This window comes from Haliotis cracherodii, unplaced genomic scaffold (genome assembly GCF_022045235.1).
Source record: "Haliotis cracherodii isolate W230 unplaced genomic scaffold, xgHalCrac1.p SCAF_17, whole genome shotgun sequence".
NCBI classification, from domain to species: domain Eukaryota; kingdom Metazoa; phylum Mollusca; class Gastropoda; order Lepetellida; family Haliotidae; genus Haliotis; species Haliotis cracherodii.
In genome coordinates this window covers 18046212-18061381 of record NW_027266272.1, presented here as the reverse complement: position 1 = coordinate 18061381, position 15170 = coordinate 18046212, and the positions used below count along the sequence as shown (strand labels likewise).

General features: G+C 45.9%; 1 protein-coding gene across 1 annotated transcript in view; it reads left to right on the top strand.

Annotated features, from left to right (window-relative positions):
* The window catches only part of LOC139464479 (serine/threonine-protein kinase Nek10-like), a 36715-nt gene extending 22950 nt beyond the window's left edge, over positions 1-13765 (top strand). The window contains exons 24-33 of the mRNA XM_071246006.1: positions 45-115; positions 3261-3410; positions 4270-4387; positions 7115-7232; positions 8555-8773; positions 9037-9225; positions 9649-9752; positions 10522-10632; positions 11718-11835; positions 12561-13765. Coding sequence (XP_071102107.1) covers positions 45-115; positions 3261-3410; positions 4270-4387; positions 7115-7232; positions 8555-8773; positions 9037-9225; positions 9649-9752; positions 10522-10632; positions 11718-11835; positions 12561-12748 — 1386 coding nt within the window. The 3' untranslated portion in view covers positions 12749-13765. The remainder of the gene's footprint in view (positions 1-44; positions 116-3260; positions 3411-4269; positions 4388-7114; positions 7233-8554; positions 8774-9036; positions 9226-9648; positions 9753-10521; positions 10633-11717; positions 11836-12560) is intronic.
* The last annotated feature ends 1405 nt before the right edge of the window (positions 13766-15170 follow it).

Here is a 15170-nt window from a genome sequence, read left to right as displayed (position 1 = left end):
TCTTGTTGATTTCAGTCATAACTTTGTGAAATGTTTGTTTCCAGATCGTGGAGGCGGACTATACACCCATTCCAGAGGAAGACTACTCAGAGAGGCTGAGGTCTACCATCAGGAGGTGAGTTGTAAGGAACTTGTAACACCTTGTATCACATGCCTGGAGTCAGCCCTGGCCTAACATTAGCCCTCTATTCCAGCTGTATCACGTGCCTGGAGTCAGCCCTGGCCTAACATTAGCCCTCTATTCCAGCTGTATCACGTGCCTGGAGTCAGCCCTGGCCTAACATTAGCCCTCTATTCCAGCTGTATCACGTGCCTGGAGTCAGCCCTGGCCTAACATTAGCCCTCTATTCCAGCTGTATCACGTGCCTGGAGTCAGCCCTGGCCTAACATTAGCCCTCTATTCCAGCTGTATCACGTGCCTGGAGTCAGCCCTGGCCTAACATTAGCCCTCTATTCCAGCTGTATCACGTGCCTGGAGTCAGCCCTGGCCTAACATTAGCCCTCTATTCCAGCTGTATCACGTGCCTGGAGTCAGCCCTGGCCTAACATTAGCCCTCTATTCCAGCTGTATCACGTGCCTGGAGTCAGCCCTGGCCTAACATTAGCCCTCTGTTCCAGTTGTATCACAGTGTGCCCTGAGTTGGGGCTTGGGATTTATTTAGGCCCTCTAGTTATATCTGTATCACAGCATGCCCCGAGTCAGGGCCTGTGTTTTACTTTGGACATCTAGTTACATCTGTATTGCTGTGTGCCCTGAATCACAGCCTGTGTTTTACTTTAGACATCTATTACATCTGTATCACAGCGTGCCCCGAGTCAGGGCCTGTGTTTTACTTTGGACATCTATTCCAGTTGTATCACAGTGTGCCCCAAGTCTCTGTCTGTGTTTTATTTAGGCCTTCTATTCCAGCTGTATCACAGTGTGCCCTGAGTTGAGGCTTGTGTTTTATTTAGGCCCTCTATTCCAGCTATATCACAGCGTGCCCCGAGTGGAGGCTTGTGTTTTATTTAGGCCCTCTATTCCAGCTGTATAACAGTGTGCCCTGAGTTGAGGCCTGTGTTTTATTTAGGCCCTCTATTCCAGCTATATCACAGTGTGCCCCGAGTTGAGGCCTGTGTTTTATTTAGGCCCTCTATTCCAGCTGTATAACAGTGTGCCCTGAGTTGAGGCCTGTGTTTTATTTAGACCCTCTATTCCAGCTGTATAACAGTGTGCCCTGAGTTGAGGCCTGTGTTTTATTTAGGCCCTCTATTCCAGCTGTATCACGTGCCTGGAGTCAGCCCTGGCCTAACATTAGCCCTCTATTCCAGCTGTATCACGTGCCTGGAGTCAGCCCTGGCCTAACATTAGCCCTCTATTCCAGCTGTATCACGTGCCTGGAGTCAGCCCTGGCCTAACATTAGCCCTCTGTTCCAGCTGTATCACAGTGTGCCCTGAGTTGGGGCTTGGGATTTATTTAGGCCCTCTAGTTATATCTGTATCACAGCATGCCCCGAGTCAGGGCCTGTGTTTTACTTTGGACATCTAGTTACATCTGTATTGCTGTGTGCCCTGAATCACAGCCTGTGTTTTACTTTAGACATCTATTACATCTGTATCACAGCGTGCCCCGAGTCAGGGCCTGTGTTTTACTTTGGACATCTATTCCAGTTGTATCACAGTGTGCCCCAAGTCTCTGTCTGTGTTTTATTTAGGCCCTCTATTCCAGCTGTATCACAGTGTACCCTGAGTGGAGGCTTGTGTTTTATTTAGGCCCTCTATTCCAGCTATATCACAGTGTGCCCCGAGTGGAGGCTTGTGTTTTATTTAGGCCCTCTATTCCAGCTGTATAACAGTGTGCCCTGAGTTGAGGCCTGTGTTTTATTTAGGCCCTCTATTCCAGCTATATCACAGTGTGCCCCGAGTTGAGGCCTGTGTTTTATTTAGGCCCTCTATTCCAGCTGTATAACAGTGTGCCCTGAGTTGAGGCCTGTGTTTTATTTAGACCCTCTATTCCAGCTGTATAACAGTGTGCCCTGAGTTGAGGCCTGTGTTTTATTTAGGCCCTCTATTCCAGCTGTATCACAGTGTGCCCTGAGTTGAGGCTTGTGTTTTATTTAGGCCCTCTATTCCGGCTGTATCACAGTGTGCCCTGAGTTGAGACTTGTGTTTTATTTAGGCCCTCTATTCCAGCTGTATCACAGCGTGCCCCGAGTTGAGGCTTGTGTTTTATTTAGGCCCTCTATTCCAGCTGTATAACAGTGTGCCCTGAGTTGAGGCCTGTGTTTTATTTAGGCCCTCTATTCCAGCTGTATAACAGCGTGCCCCGAGTTGAGGCTTGTGTTTTATTTAGGCCCTCTATTCCAGCTGAATCACAGCGTGCCCTGAGTTGAGGCCTGTGTTTTATTTAGGCCCTCTACTACAGCTGTATCACAGCGTGCCCTGAGTTGAGGCCTGTGTTTTATTTAAGCCCTCTATTCCAGCTGCATCACAGTGTGCCCTGAGTTGAGGCTTGTCTTTTATTTAGGCCCTCTATTCCAGCTATATCAAAGTGTGCCCTGAGTTGACGGTTGTGTCTTATTTAAGCCCTCTATTACAGCTGTATCAAAGTGTGCCCTGAGTTGAGGGTTGGGTTTTATTTAGGCCCTCTATTACAGCTGCATCACAGTGTGCCCTGAGTTGAGGCTTGTCTTTTATTTAGGCCCTCTATTCCAGCTATATCAAAGTGTGCCCTGAGTTGACGGTTGTGTCTTATTTAAGCCCTCTATTACAGCTGTATCAAAGTGTACCCTGAGTTGAGGGTTGTGTTTTATTTAGGTCCTCTATTCCAGGTGTATCACAGTGTTCCCTGAGTTGAGGTTTGTGTTTTATTTAGGCCCTCTATTCCAGCTGTATCACAGTGTGCCCTGAGTTGAGGCTTGTCTTTTATTTAGGCCCTCTATTACAGCTGTATCACAGTGTGCCCCGAGTTGAAGCCTGTGTTTTATTCAGGCCCTCTATTCCAGCTGTATCACAGTGTGCCCCGAGTTGAAGCCTGTGTTTTATTTAGGCCCTCTATTCCAGCTGTATCACAGTGTGCCCTGAGTTGAGGCCTGTGTTTTATTTAGGCCCTCTATTACAGATGTATCACAGTGTGCCCTGAGTTGAGGCTTGGGTTTTATTCAGGCCCTCACAGTTTGATCTGAGTCACGGCCTGTGTTTTACTTTGGACATCTATTCCAGCTGTATCACAGCGTGACCCGAGTCACAGCCTGTGTTTTACTTTGGACATCTATTCCAGCTGTATCACAGCGTGCCCTGAGTCGCGGCCGGACATCCTGCAACTCAGTGGGCAACTTGTGGACATCCTCCTTGTCAACATGGACACCCTGAGGATTCAGCAGGCAAGTCTGGAGAGGAAGCTCGACAGAGAGAGGAAGAGAACACAGAAGTAAGCAGACATGTTGATTTCAGGACCTCATAGTTGTTGCAAGAGTCAACTGAAATGATCAGGCACCTTTTTAAATTAATAGTTTGTATATATTTTGGTGCTGGTTGATCTAGCGTGGATATTAACGTCAAGTCTGGACCAGAAAATCCAGTGATTGACATCATGAGCATCAATCTATGCAGTTGTGATACCAAGTCAGACCGTTGTCATATAGCTTGAGGGGCAGTCGGGTAGCTTAGTGGTTAAAGCGTTTGCTCATCACGCTGAAGACCCGGGTTCGATTCCCGACATGGGTACAATGTGTGAAGCCCATTTCTGGTGTCCCCCGCCGTGATATTGCTGGAATATTGCTAAAAGCGGCATAAAACCAAACTCTTTCACTCACTCATATAGCTTGAATATTGTGTGAATACAGTGTTAAACAAGTAGCAAACAAAACAGCAGCACAATGGTTGAGTGTGAATAATATTGAGATTGTTGATCAACACAGTGGACAGACTGTCTGATTGATAATGTACACCAGAGATGTGGATTGTTTTGTTTGCGGTGACATTGCTCTGGCATTCTCATTCACAGGATTATTAGTATGAACAGCATGTAGCATTCATGTTAAAATTGGGATGGTCTGGTATCCCCATGGTTAAAGTGTTTGTCCATCACATCGGAAGCCCTGGTTCAATTCTCAACATAGTTACAATGTGTGAAGCCCATCTCTGGTGATAGTACTGGTATATTGTCACTCATGTATGTTATGACATTTTGTAACATGGTTACAGTATCACGGAGAGTTAACCACTGTTTAGCATACTTGGTAGATATGGTATTGATAACACACTCACATATGTTTTATGAATTACAGGCATTTCTTCGAGGCCAATAGGAACATGCAGAACTATCACAAGTTATTCCTTGCTTCACAAGAGAGATATGACAAGCTGGCTAACCTGTCTGCTAGTGGAGGTGCTGCAGGGTTTAAGGTGAGATATGACAAGCTGGCTAACCTGTCTGCTAGTGGAGGTGCTGCAGGGTTTAAGGTGAGATATGACAAGCTGGCTAACCTGTCTGCTAGTGGGGGTGCTGTAAGGTGAGATATGACAAGCTGGCTAACCTGTCTGCTAGTGGAGGTGCTGTAAGGTGAGATATGACAAGCTGGCTAACCTGTCTGCTAGTGGAGGTGCTGCAGGGTTTAAGGTGAGATATGACAAGCTGGCTAACCTGTCTGCTAGTGGAGGTGCTGCAGGGTTTAAGGTGAGATATGACAAGCTGGCTAACCTGTCTGCTAGTGGAGGTGCTGCAGGGTTTAAGGTGAGATATGACAAGCTGGCTAACCTGTCTGCTAGTGGAGGTGCTGCAGGGTTTAAGGTGAGATATGACAAGCTGGCTAACCTGTCTGCTGGTGGGGGTGCTGTAAGGTGAGATATGACAAGCTGGCTAACCTGTCTGCTGGTTGAGGTGCTGTAAGGTGAGATATGACAAGCTGGCTAACCTGTCTGCTAGTGGAGGTGCTGCAGGGTTTAAGGTGAGATATGACAAGCTGGCTAACCTGTCTGCTAGTGGAGGTGCTGTAAAGTGAGATATGACAAGCTGGCTAACCTGTCTGCTAGTGGAGGTGCTGTAAGGTCAGATATGACAAGCTGGCTAACCTATCTGCTAGAGGGGGTGCTGTAAGGTGAGATATGACAAGCTGGCTAACCTGTCTGCTAGTGGAGGTGCTGTAAGGTGAGATATGACAAGCTGGCTAACCTGTCTGCTAGTGGAGGTGCTGTAAGGTGAGATATGACAAGCTGGCTAACCTGTCTGCTAGTGGAGGTGCTGCAGGGTTTAAGGTGAGATATGACAAGCTGGCTAACCTGTCTGCTGGTGGAGGTGCTGTAAGGTGAGATATGACAAGCTGGCTAACCTGTCTGCTTGTGGGGGTGCTGTAAGGTGAGATATGACAAGCTGGCTAACCTGTCTGATAGTGGAGGTGCTGCAGGGTTTAAGGTGAGATATGACAAGCTGGCTAACCTGTCTGCTAGTGGGGGTGCTGTAAGGTGAGATATGACAAGCTGGATAACCTGTCTGCTAGTGGAGGTGCTGCAGGGTTTAAGGTGAGATATGACAAGCTGGCTAACCTGTCTGCTAGTGGAGGTGCTGCAGGGTTTAAGGTGAGATATGACAAGCTGGCTAACCTGTCTGCTATTGGAGGTGCCGTAAGGTGAGATATGACAAGCTGGCTAACCTGTCTGCTAGAGGGGGTGCTGTAAGGTGAGATATGACAAGCTGGCTAACCTGTCTGATAGTGGAGGTGCTGCAGGGTTTAAGGTGAGATATGACAAGCTGGCTAACCTGTCTGCTAGTGGGGGTGCTGTAAGGTGAGATATGACAAGCTGGCTAACCTGTCTGCTAGAGGGGGTGCTGCAGGGTTTAAGGTGAGATATGACAAGCTGGCTAACCTGTCTGCTAGTGGGGGTGCTACAGGGTTTAAGGTGAGATATGACAAGCTGGCTAACCTGTCTGTTAGTGGAGGTGCTGTAAGGTGAGATATGACAAGCTGGCTAACCTGTCTGCTAGTGGAGGTGCTGTAAGGTGAGATATGACAAGCTGGCTAACCTGTCTGCTAGAGGGGGTGCTGTAAGGTGAGATATGACAAGCTGGCTAACCTGTCTGCTAGTGGAGGTGCTGTAAGGTGAGATATGACAAGCTGGCTAACCTGTCTGCTGGTGGGGGTGCTGTAAGGTGAGATATGACAAGCTGGCTAACCTGTCTGCTGGTGGAGGTGCTGTAAGGTGAGATATGACAAGCTGGCTAACCTGTCTGCTAGTGGAGGTGCTGTAAGGTGAGATATGACAAGCTGGCTAATCTGTCTGCTGGTGGAGGTGCTGTAAGGTGAGATATGACAAGCTGGCTAACCTGTCTGCTAGTGGAGGTGCTGTAAGGTGAGCTATGACAAGCTGGCTAACCTGTCTGCTAGTGGAGGTGCTGTAAGGTGAGATATGACAAGCTGGCTAACCTGTCTGCTATTGGAGGTGCTGTAAGGTGAGATATGACAAGCTGGCTATCCTGTCTGCTAGTGGAGGTGCTGCAGGGTTAAGGTGAGATATGACAAGCTGGCTAACCTGTCTGCTAGTTGAGGTGCTGTAAGGTGAGATATGACAAACTGGCTAACCTGTCTGCTGGTGGGGGTGCTGTAAGGTGAGATATGACAAGCTGGCTAACCTATCTGCTAGTGGAGGTGCTGTAAGGTGAGATATGCGAGCTGGCTAACCTGTCTGCTGGTGGAGGTGCTGTAAGGTGAGATATGACAAGCTGGCTAACCTGTCTGCTGGTGGGGGTGCTGTAAGGTGAGATATGCGAGCTGGCTAACCTGTCTGCTAGTGGAGGTGCTGTAAGGTGAGATATGACAAGCTGGCTAACCTGTCTGCTAGTGGGGGTGCTATAAGCTGTTATGACATGTCAACAGTTGGCTATCAACTGTACCTGACTAATACATCACAAGAAAGTATTTGATTTGTTAACATACAGGGTAAGATTACATTTCTTTCCATATTGTCCTTTTAATATAGAATTAGGATTCAGTATAGGCATTTGATAAGAACTACAAAGTGTATCCAAATACATGTACTTATGTATTAAACCTCTGCATTAAAACAGACTTGTGGCTTCGTTAGTTTTACAGGTAGTGCTTCTAATGTAATCTACACACATTCTTTTCATCTTGCCAGGACTCTGAGAGCAGTGATGGTGTGTTCCTGGATGGGATGGAGTCTCGAAAGGAGAAAGTGAGCTCCTCATCTTCCAGCACTGACCACCAGGACACAGAGCAGGAGACGGTGGAGCAAGGTAGGCCCATCCGGGAGTAGGCATCAGTAGGCAATCATCCAGAGTAGGCTGCTCACCCCACAGAAGGCCACCCACCCAGAGTAGGCAATCATCCAGAGTAGGCCGCTCACCCCACAGAAGGCCACCAACCCAGAGTAGGCAACAGTAGGCAATCATCAAGTTAAGAGTAGGCCATCTCGAGTAGGCCACCCACCCCACAGTTTTCAACCCACCCCACAGAAGTCCACCCTCCCAACAGTAGACCACTCACCTCCAATAGGGAACCACCTAACAATAGGCCACCCACCCAGAGTAGGCAACAGTAGGCAATCATCCAGAGTAGGCCGCTCACCCCACAGAAGGCCACCCAGCCAGAGTAGGCCACATTATGCAATCATCAAGTCAAGAGTAGGCCATCTCGAGTAGGCCACCCACCCCACAGTATTCAACCCACCCCACAGAAGGCCACCCACCCAACAGTAGGCCACTCACCCCACAGAAGGCCACCCATCCCTAGTAGGCCACCCATCCCACAGAAAACCTACCACCCCACAGTAGGCTGCCCACCCCCAGGCCACACACCCCACAGAAGGTCACTCACACAGAAGGCCACCCACCCCACAGAAGGCCACCCACCCCACAGTAGGCTGCCCACCCCCAGGCCACCCACCCCACGGAAGACCACCGACCCCGCAGAAGGTCACTCACACAGAAGGCCACCATCCCTAGTAGGCCACCCACCCAACAGTAGGCCCCTCGCCCCACAGAAGGCCACCCATCCCAAGTAGGCCACCCACCCAATAGTAGGCCACTCACCCCCAGTAGGCCACCAACTAACAATAGGCAACAGTAGGCAATCATCCAGAGTAGGCCGCTCACCCCACAGAAGGCCACCCACCCAGAGTAGGCCACATTATGCAATCATCAAGTCAAGAGTAGGCCATCCCTAGTAGGCCATCCCTAGTAGGCCACCCACCCTACAGTGTTCCACCCACCCCACAGTGTTCCACCCACCCCACAGAAGGCCACCCACCCCACAGAGGTCCACCCACCCCACAGTAGGCCACTCACCCCACAGAAAACCACCCACACCGCAGAAGGCCACCCACCCCACAGTAGGCCACCCACCTCACAGAAAACCACCCATCCCTAGTAGGCCACCCACCCCACAGAAAACCACCCACCCCACAGTAGGCCACCCTACCCACAGAAGGCCACTCACCCCATAGAAGGCCACCCACCCAACAGTAGGACCCTCGCCCAGTAGTAGTAATTGATTATTTTCAGTTTTAGCATTTCTATCAAAAAAGATGTAAGATTGAATTTTTTTATCTGTTTCTCAGGTTGGACAAGTGATGATGAGAGCTGCCCCAGTAGTGGCAGTGAGAGTCGAGAGAGCAGCGCAGGCAGCACACGATCACGAGGGCGTGTCAACTCCCGTAAAACCTCATCTGTGCCACAACCACCTACCCCCAGCACGCCCAAACTTTTCCGAGATGCACGACGCAGGGCAGCAAAACGAGATCCATTCTCATTGCTTACTCTTGAAATTCCAAACCAAGGTAAGACTTTTTTAGTCTTTGATAACCAGGTCAAATAATAATGCTTTATCATCATTAAAAAAAAAAAAAGTGTTTGGGTTCAGTTTTGACTCATTTTCGAATTATTATTACTATATTGCACATTTTGAAAAACAACTGGTATCATTAACATGATTATTTTATTATTAAATTTGTATTGAGATTATATTTCCCACATGTCCGTTTCCTTCATATTAACATTTTCAAAATATTAAACAGGTATTTTTTATTCTACCATGTTACAGCCAAGGCAAGTCGAGATTCTGGTCTCAGTTCTGGAGACCCATCCCCCAATAACAGCCACTCCTCCATCACTGCCCCAATTGAGCACTCCCTTGTAGGAAGGGGAGATAACAAGCCTAACTTCCGACGATCTCAGAGCTCTAATGATACTGTGTTAGCTCATGCTTCTCGTAAGCTCGAAACCCGGTCTAGTAAGTATCTTGTTTTATTTTACATGATGAAAATATTATCAAGAATATCCTGTAAAATGTAAAGTGTTAATGTTTCAGAAAGTTAGATATTTTGTAAAATCTATTGTAATTTACTTTTTATTGTGGAATGCATCCCTTACATGTACTCCCTCACCAAGTGAATCTAAATCATAAGCTATTTAATAATGACAGAAACAAGGGAATGACTGCAAATGGTTTTCCCAAAGTTTTCCCAAAGTGGTAAACGTCCGAGACCTGCATCACTTCAGGCTTTCCTCCCAAATTAAGCTGGCACACCATGATAACTGGAATATTGTTAAAAGCAGCGTTAAGACCAACTCACTCACTCACTCACTCACTCACTCACTCACTCACTCACTCACTCACTCACTCACACCACATATAAACTTTCATCTGTTACAGGAAGTGCTGCCACTCTGGCAATATCTCCGAACCGCCTTCGAGAGATCAGTGACCCCATTATACAGATGCTGCACCAGCTTCATAAGATCATCTATGTCACTCAGGTAAGCCTTTCCTGAACAGGTGGGGCAGTTGGGTAGCATCCCTCGTCACGCAGCCTTGGTTCAATTCTCAACATGTGTGAAGCCTATTTCGTATCCCATATTCACCCTTATTGCCTTACTTGGTTTGTCCTTAGACCTGCATGTCTTCAGGCTTTCCTCTGACATGAAGCTGTCATGCTGTGATATAACTGAAATACTGTTCACAGTAGCATGAAATCTGACTCACTGACTCACTTCAGCATTGTCACTAATTACATTATTGTTCATGTTTTGACAACCATTGTCCTCGCCCACTCACCTTTGAAGACCTTTGGACCGCCTCAGTGGTCTAGTGGTAGAGCGTCCACCCGGAGAGCGGAAGGTCCGGGGTTCGATCCCCAGCTGCGTCAAACCAAAAGATGTTAAAGATGGTACTTGTTGTTACCCTGTCTGCCGCTCGGCATTAAGGGGCTAAAACAAGGACTGGTCAGCTCGGAGTCAGTATACTGTGTCTGAGTGGGGTATTCATGATAAACTCAGGCATGGTATCTCAGTGAGCTAGCACTATAAATCTGCATCAGTCCAGACTAGTACAAGCAGCCACACAAACTCACACATGTACATGCACGTCGCTATATAAGTGCAATAATCTTGGACGCGACGTTAAACCCCATTTCACCTCCCCTTACCTTGAAGACCTTTGGGACCCTTGCAGCACAAGCATTCCATAGCTAGAGACTTGAAGTATCAGCAATTATTTCAACTATTATTTTGGCTCATTGTGTTTCAGATGCCTCCCACATTGTGTCCCAACAGCAAGAGGAGAATGATTGAACAGTTCAAGCGAGCACTCTTCTCTCCAAACAGCACTTCCATGAATCTCAAGAATGAGCTCAGGAAGGTAGGTCAGACTTGTCTCCCTTGGAAGAGGGGTTGGCCAGACTTGTCTCCCTTGGGGGGAGGGTTTGGCCAGATTTGTCTCCCTTGGGGGGAGGGTTTGGCCAGATTTGTCTCCCTTGGGGAGGAGGGGTTGGCCAGATTTGCTTCCCTTGTTGGGTGGCATTGGTCAGACTTTCGAAAAGGCTTCTTCATTGATGGGCAGGTCAGATCTGCCTCACTTGGTGAAGTAGGCCAGATTTATCTCCCTTGTTTGATGGTAGGTAAGAGTTGTCTCCAATGATGGAAGGGTTGGTCAGAGTTATCCCCCTTGTCGAAGCTGAGGTCAGACTTGTCCAGATAACATGGATTGTTGCTTGTTCTGTAAATGACTGACTTTCCTGACTTAGACTTAACAACTAACAGGCTGATCTGATGTAACTTGAATATTGCTGACTGTGACATAAAACAATATTCACTCACCCAATGTCAAGGTCCAAATTGTAACTTGACATGTATTCACAATTTTGTTGAAATGAGATATATTCTTATCTCTCTTTTGCCAAATACATTTTATGTCTTGGAATGAGAACACAAAACACAACCAATAAGCAACATAAACAAATGATGCATATATTATCACATTCATAAAGACTAGGTATATTATGTTTTATATACAGAAGACATCAGGGATCAAAAAACGTGCTTAGACATCTGACTTCCAGCCATGAATATCTACAAAAAAAATTGTAACAAATGTTATATTTGGGATAACACTTTCTTAGTAATCTGTACAGATTCTCATACTTTTTGGTACTTTTTACACTTGTCAGAGGGGTACACAGAGTGTGTGATCTAGACTACCAGTTGTCAGACTTTCATTTTTGTAGAAGCCTCGGTGGCTGAGTGGGTTAGATCGCTGACTTTGTGTGCTGGCGATTAGGTGCCTCACTCTGGCAGTGTGGGTTCGAATCCCGGATTGGACTCAACCCCAAAAGGTATGAGAATCTGTCCTTTACTAAGAAATTGTTTCCCCAATTATAACATTTGTTACATTTGACCACTTTCTAAATGGCATTGTGTATTCATACATCTTATTGAATATTTCAGCTGTTGCAGGGATCACGTGATGTTATAGACTTGAATCTGGGCGTGCCGGACACCCCTAGAAAGCAGACATTCTCCTTGGCCGATCAGGAGATGTTCTCCTTCAGCACAGAGAAGCTGGGTGAGATAACTGGACATAATTTAGTGAGAACTGGGGACAGTGTGTTACATCTTGGCAACATTCTGTCATAACTGGATAAATGTTTGATAACCCCCATCAGTGCCCAGAAGTTGGGTGAGATAACTGGAATGGTTGTGAGATAACTAGGCAGGGTTGTGATAACTGGACAGGGTTTGCTGTGTGATAACTTGGCAGAGGGTTAGATAACTGGGGCTGTATGATAACAAGGAGGGTATATGTTTGTTTGTTTGTTGTTTAACACTGTACTTGGCGATATTGCAGCTATATGACAGTGGTCTGTAAATAATCGAGTCTGGACCAGACAATCCAGTGATTGACACTTTGAGCATCAATCTGTGCAATAGGGATACAATGACATGCATCAACCAAATCAGATAAGGATAAATGAACAGGGTGTGTAATAATTTCGACAGGATGTGTGATAACTGGACATAGCATATGATGACTTGACAGGGCTGTGTGATAAGCTAAGGGTGTTATGTAACAAGGCTGTGTGAAGTATGGATAGGATGTGTAATAACTAGAAAGGATGTGTGATATGGGACAAACTAATTGGCACGATTTCTATCAATCCAGATCTTTAAAAGTTACTTGTTTTGATTAATTCTATGCAAGAGAACATATATTTTGAGGTGTTTCATATACTGGGTCAACTGATGAAGACAAGTACTCAAGGAGTTCTAAATATGTATATTTTTTGGCAGCGGCTCGGAGCTACAATCCAGACTTTCGTGATGTTGGAATTACCTACGAACAGATGCAAAATATGATAGATGATACGCTTGTGGATTGTGGGTACTACAGTGTGTCAGCAAGGCAACGGCAGAAGACCCCGCCTCTTACATCCGTCCATGATGTTTTCCGAAGCAGAATGGACTCATTTGGGTCATGAAATGGCACTCGGTGTCTAATCCAGTGGGCTGCGATCTGTTGATGCTGAAAAAATTCTTTATTCTTTGTTTTTATGCTTGGTTTATTACTTTGTAATATAATTACTCAAAGTATTGTTAAGTGCTTTCAAACAGGGATGTTGAACAGTTGATCTAAAATATGATAAGCATGATATGATAAAAATAAAAGAATTGGTTCTCAGGCAATCACTTTTGAAAATATAGTGTGGGTGGGCGGTATTTTTTGTTTTTTTTGTTTGCTTGTCCAAACCAAATAAACAGTTGTGTACCATCAACCTGGGACAGGGCCTCCCAACATAAACAAGCATACAAACTCCTATTGCCGCCATGACCATAACACAAGATGTGCAGTAAAGCAGTGTGCATGTAAAGGGAAGTAACTGCATGCTATATTGGATCGCATTGTTTTCAAGCATTAGAATTTTTTAATTTTTTTTAAAAAGGAAATAAGAACGAAAGGTGCGGCAGACTTTATGATGATGCGGGTGGTGCCTGAGAACCAAGACTATTATTTGTTTACCTGTAGCCTAAAAGACAGACTTGAATTAATGAGTTATTCAAGTGATTCAAGACAACAGTGATAAACTGTTACATATGAAATATCATCTCCTTTCACTAGTTCTTTAATGCAATAAATGCATTGTAGATACACAAAAACGTGCACAGCAATATTTGGAAGGTATTTTTCTAGATGTGTTGTAACTGTTGTTTATTCATCCCAGGCATTATGAATGTTGTCGACAGTATTACCATGGTTACGATCGATAGATATTGTCCAGGCCCCACCTGCACAAAGCGATCTTAGCTCTGTGATGATAACTCCCATACTCTATCAAAGACTTACAACAGTCTTAGTGCTAAGATTGTTTTGTGCAAGTGTTTCCTGGTGTTATAAGATGGTGTGACCATAAGTATTAGAACTCGTCACTTATAATGTTACGACCTATCAGAACTCTATAGCTTATCATAGGTTTCAGCGGCCTAAGTATATTTTCAAAACAAATGGGGCGGTCGGGTAGCCTAGTGGTTAAAGCGTTCGATCGTCACGCCGAAGACGGGTCGGGTAGCCTAGTGGTTAAAGCGTTCGATCGTCACGCCGAAGAACCGGGTTCGAATCCCGACATGGGTACAATGTGTGAAGCCCATTTCTGGTGTCCCCCTGCCGTGATATTGCTGGAATATTGCTAAAAGCAGTGTAAAACCAAACTCACTCACTCACTCACTCACTCACTCAAAGGTTACGAACGTCACTCATCCAGACCCCATTAGAGAGCAGCCATTTGAAATAAACAACTGTATGGGGACATTCTGTTTTTTCCCCTTCAGTGTGAGGCATGGCAGGGTATGTTACTTTTTCAGTAAAGCAGGCCCCTAATTCTTTGTTCAAGAAAACAAGACGTCCCCTCCCCCTGATAATCAAATGGTTGCTTACTTAGTCCTGAAACCACACCTTCCACACTGTCTTGTTCTGAACATCAACGTATGCCCATGATTCGCTAATTCAGAAATTTGTTTTTCCTGATTATTTCATGTGTAACAGATCCGTCCAGATCAACAAGTTCCGTATATCTACATGTATTTTTTGTATCCTTAAACATGTTAAATGCTTGACCCAATGATATTTTGCCCTTTCTGTAATATTCAATTGCCAAAATAGTTATCATTAAGAAGAATTCTAGAATGCTACTGATATCCGTTTCGCTGTCTGGTCTATTTGCACCTTGCTTGTACCATGTTTGGGTGAGCCATAGTTTCCTTTTCCTTAATGGGGGCACAGGTGGTCCAGTAGTCTGAGACATCCCTTATACTAGCCATGCCATTTTCAGAGACGCCACCCATTGCGAATTCGGCGGTTCCATGTTCATGCATGTCGTCTTTCCCTGAAAGTGATGTACTTTGGGACAACATCTATGACCTGCATCACGTTCTTCTCTGCTCCTTGAGGGCGGTGGGGTAGCCTAGTGGTTAAAGCGTTGGCCGAAGACCGGGTTCGACTCCCCACATGGGTACAATGTGTGAAGCCCATTTTCCGGTGTCCCCCGCCGTGATATTGCTGGAATATTGTTAAAAGCGGCGTAAAACCATCACTCACTCACTCACTCACTCACTCACTCACCCACCCACCCACCCACCCACTCACTCACCCACCCACCCACCCACTCACTCTCTCTCTCTCTCTCTCACTCACTCTGTCTCTGCCCCACCGTAACAAGTGACTGTTTCATAATGATAGTGCACCTTAGTATTTGGTTCCATACTGCCAGCTGATATTATAATTAAGTTGTGTGATGAGTTAGAAGCAAGAAGTAGTCATTCGTGGTGAAGTGACCATATCCATAGAGCAGCTAATGTTTTTACAGAACGTCCAGTTTGTATTTAGACATATCATTTTATAGGTTTTTG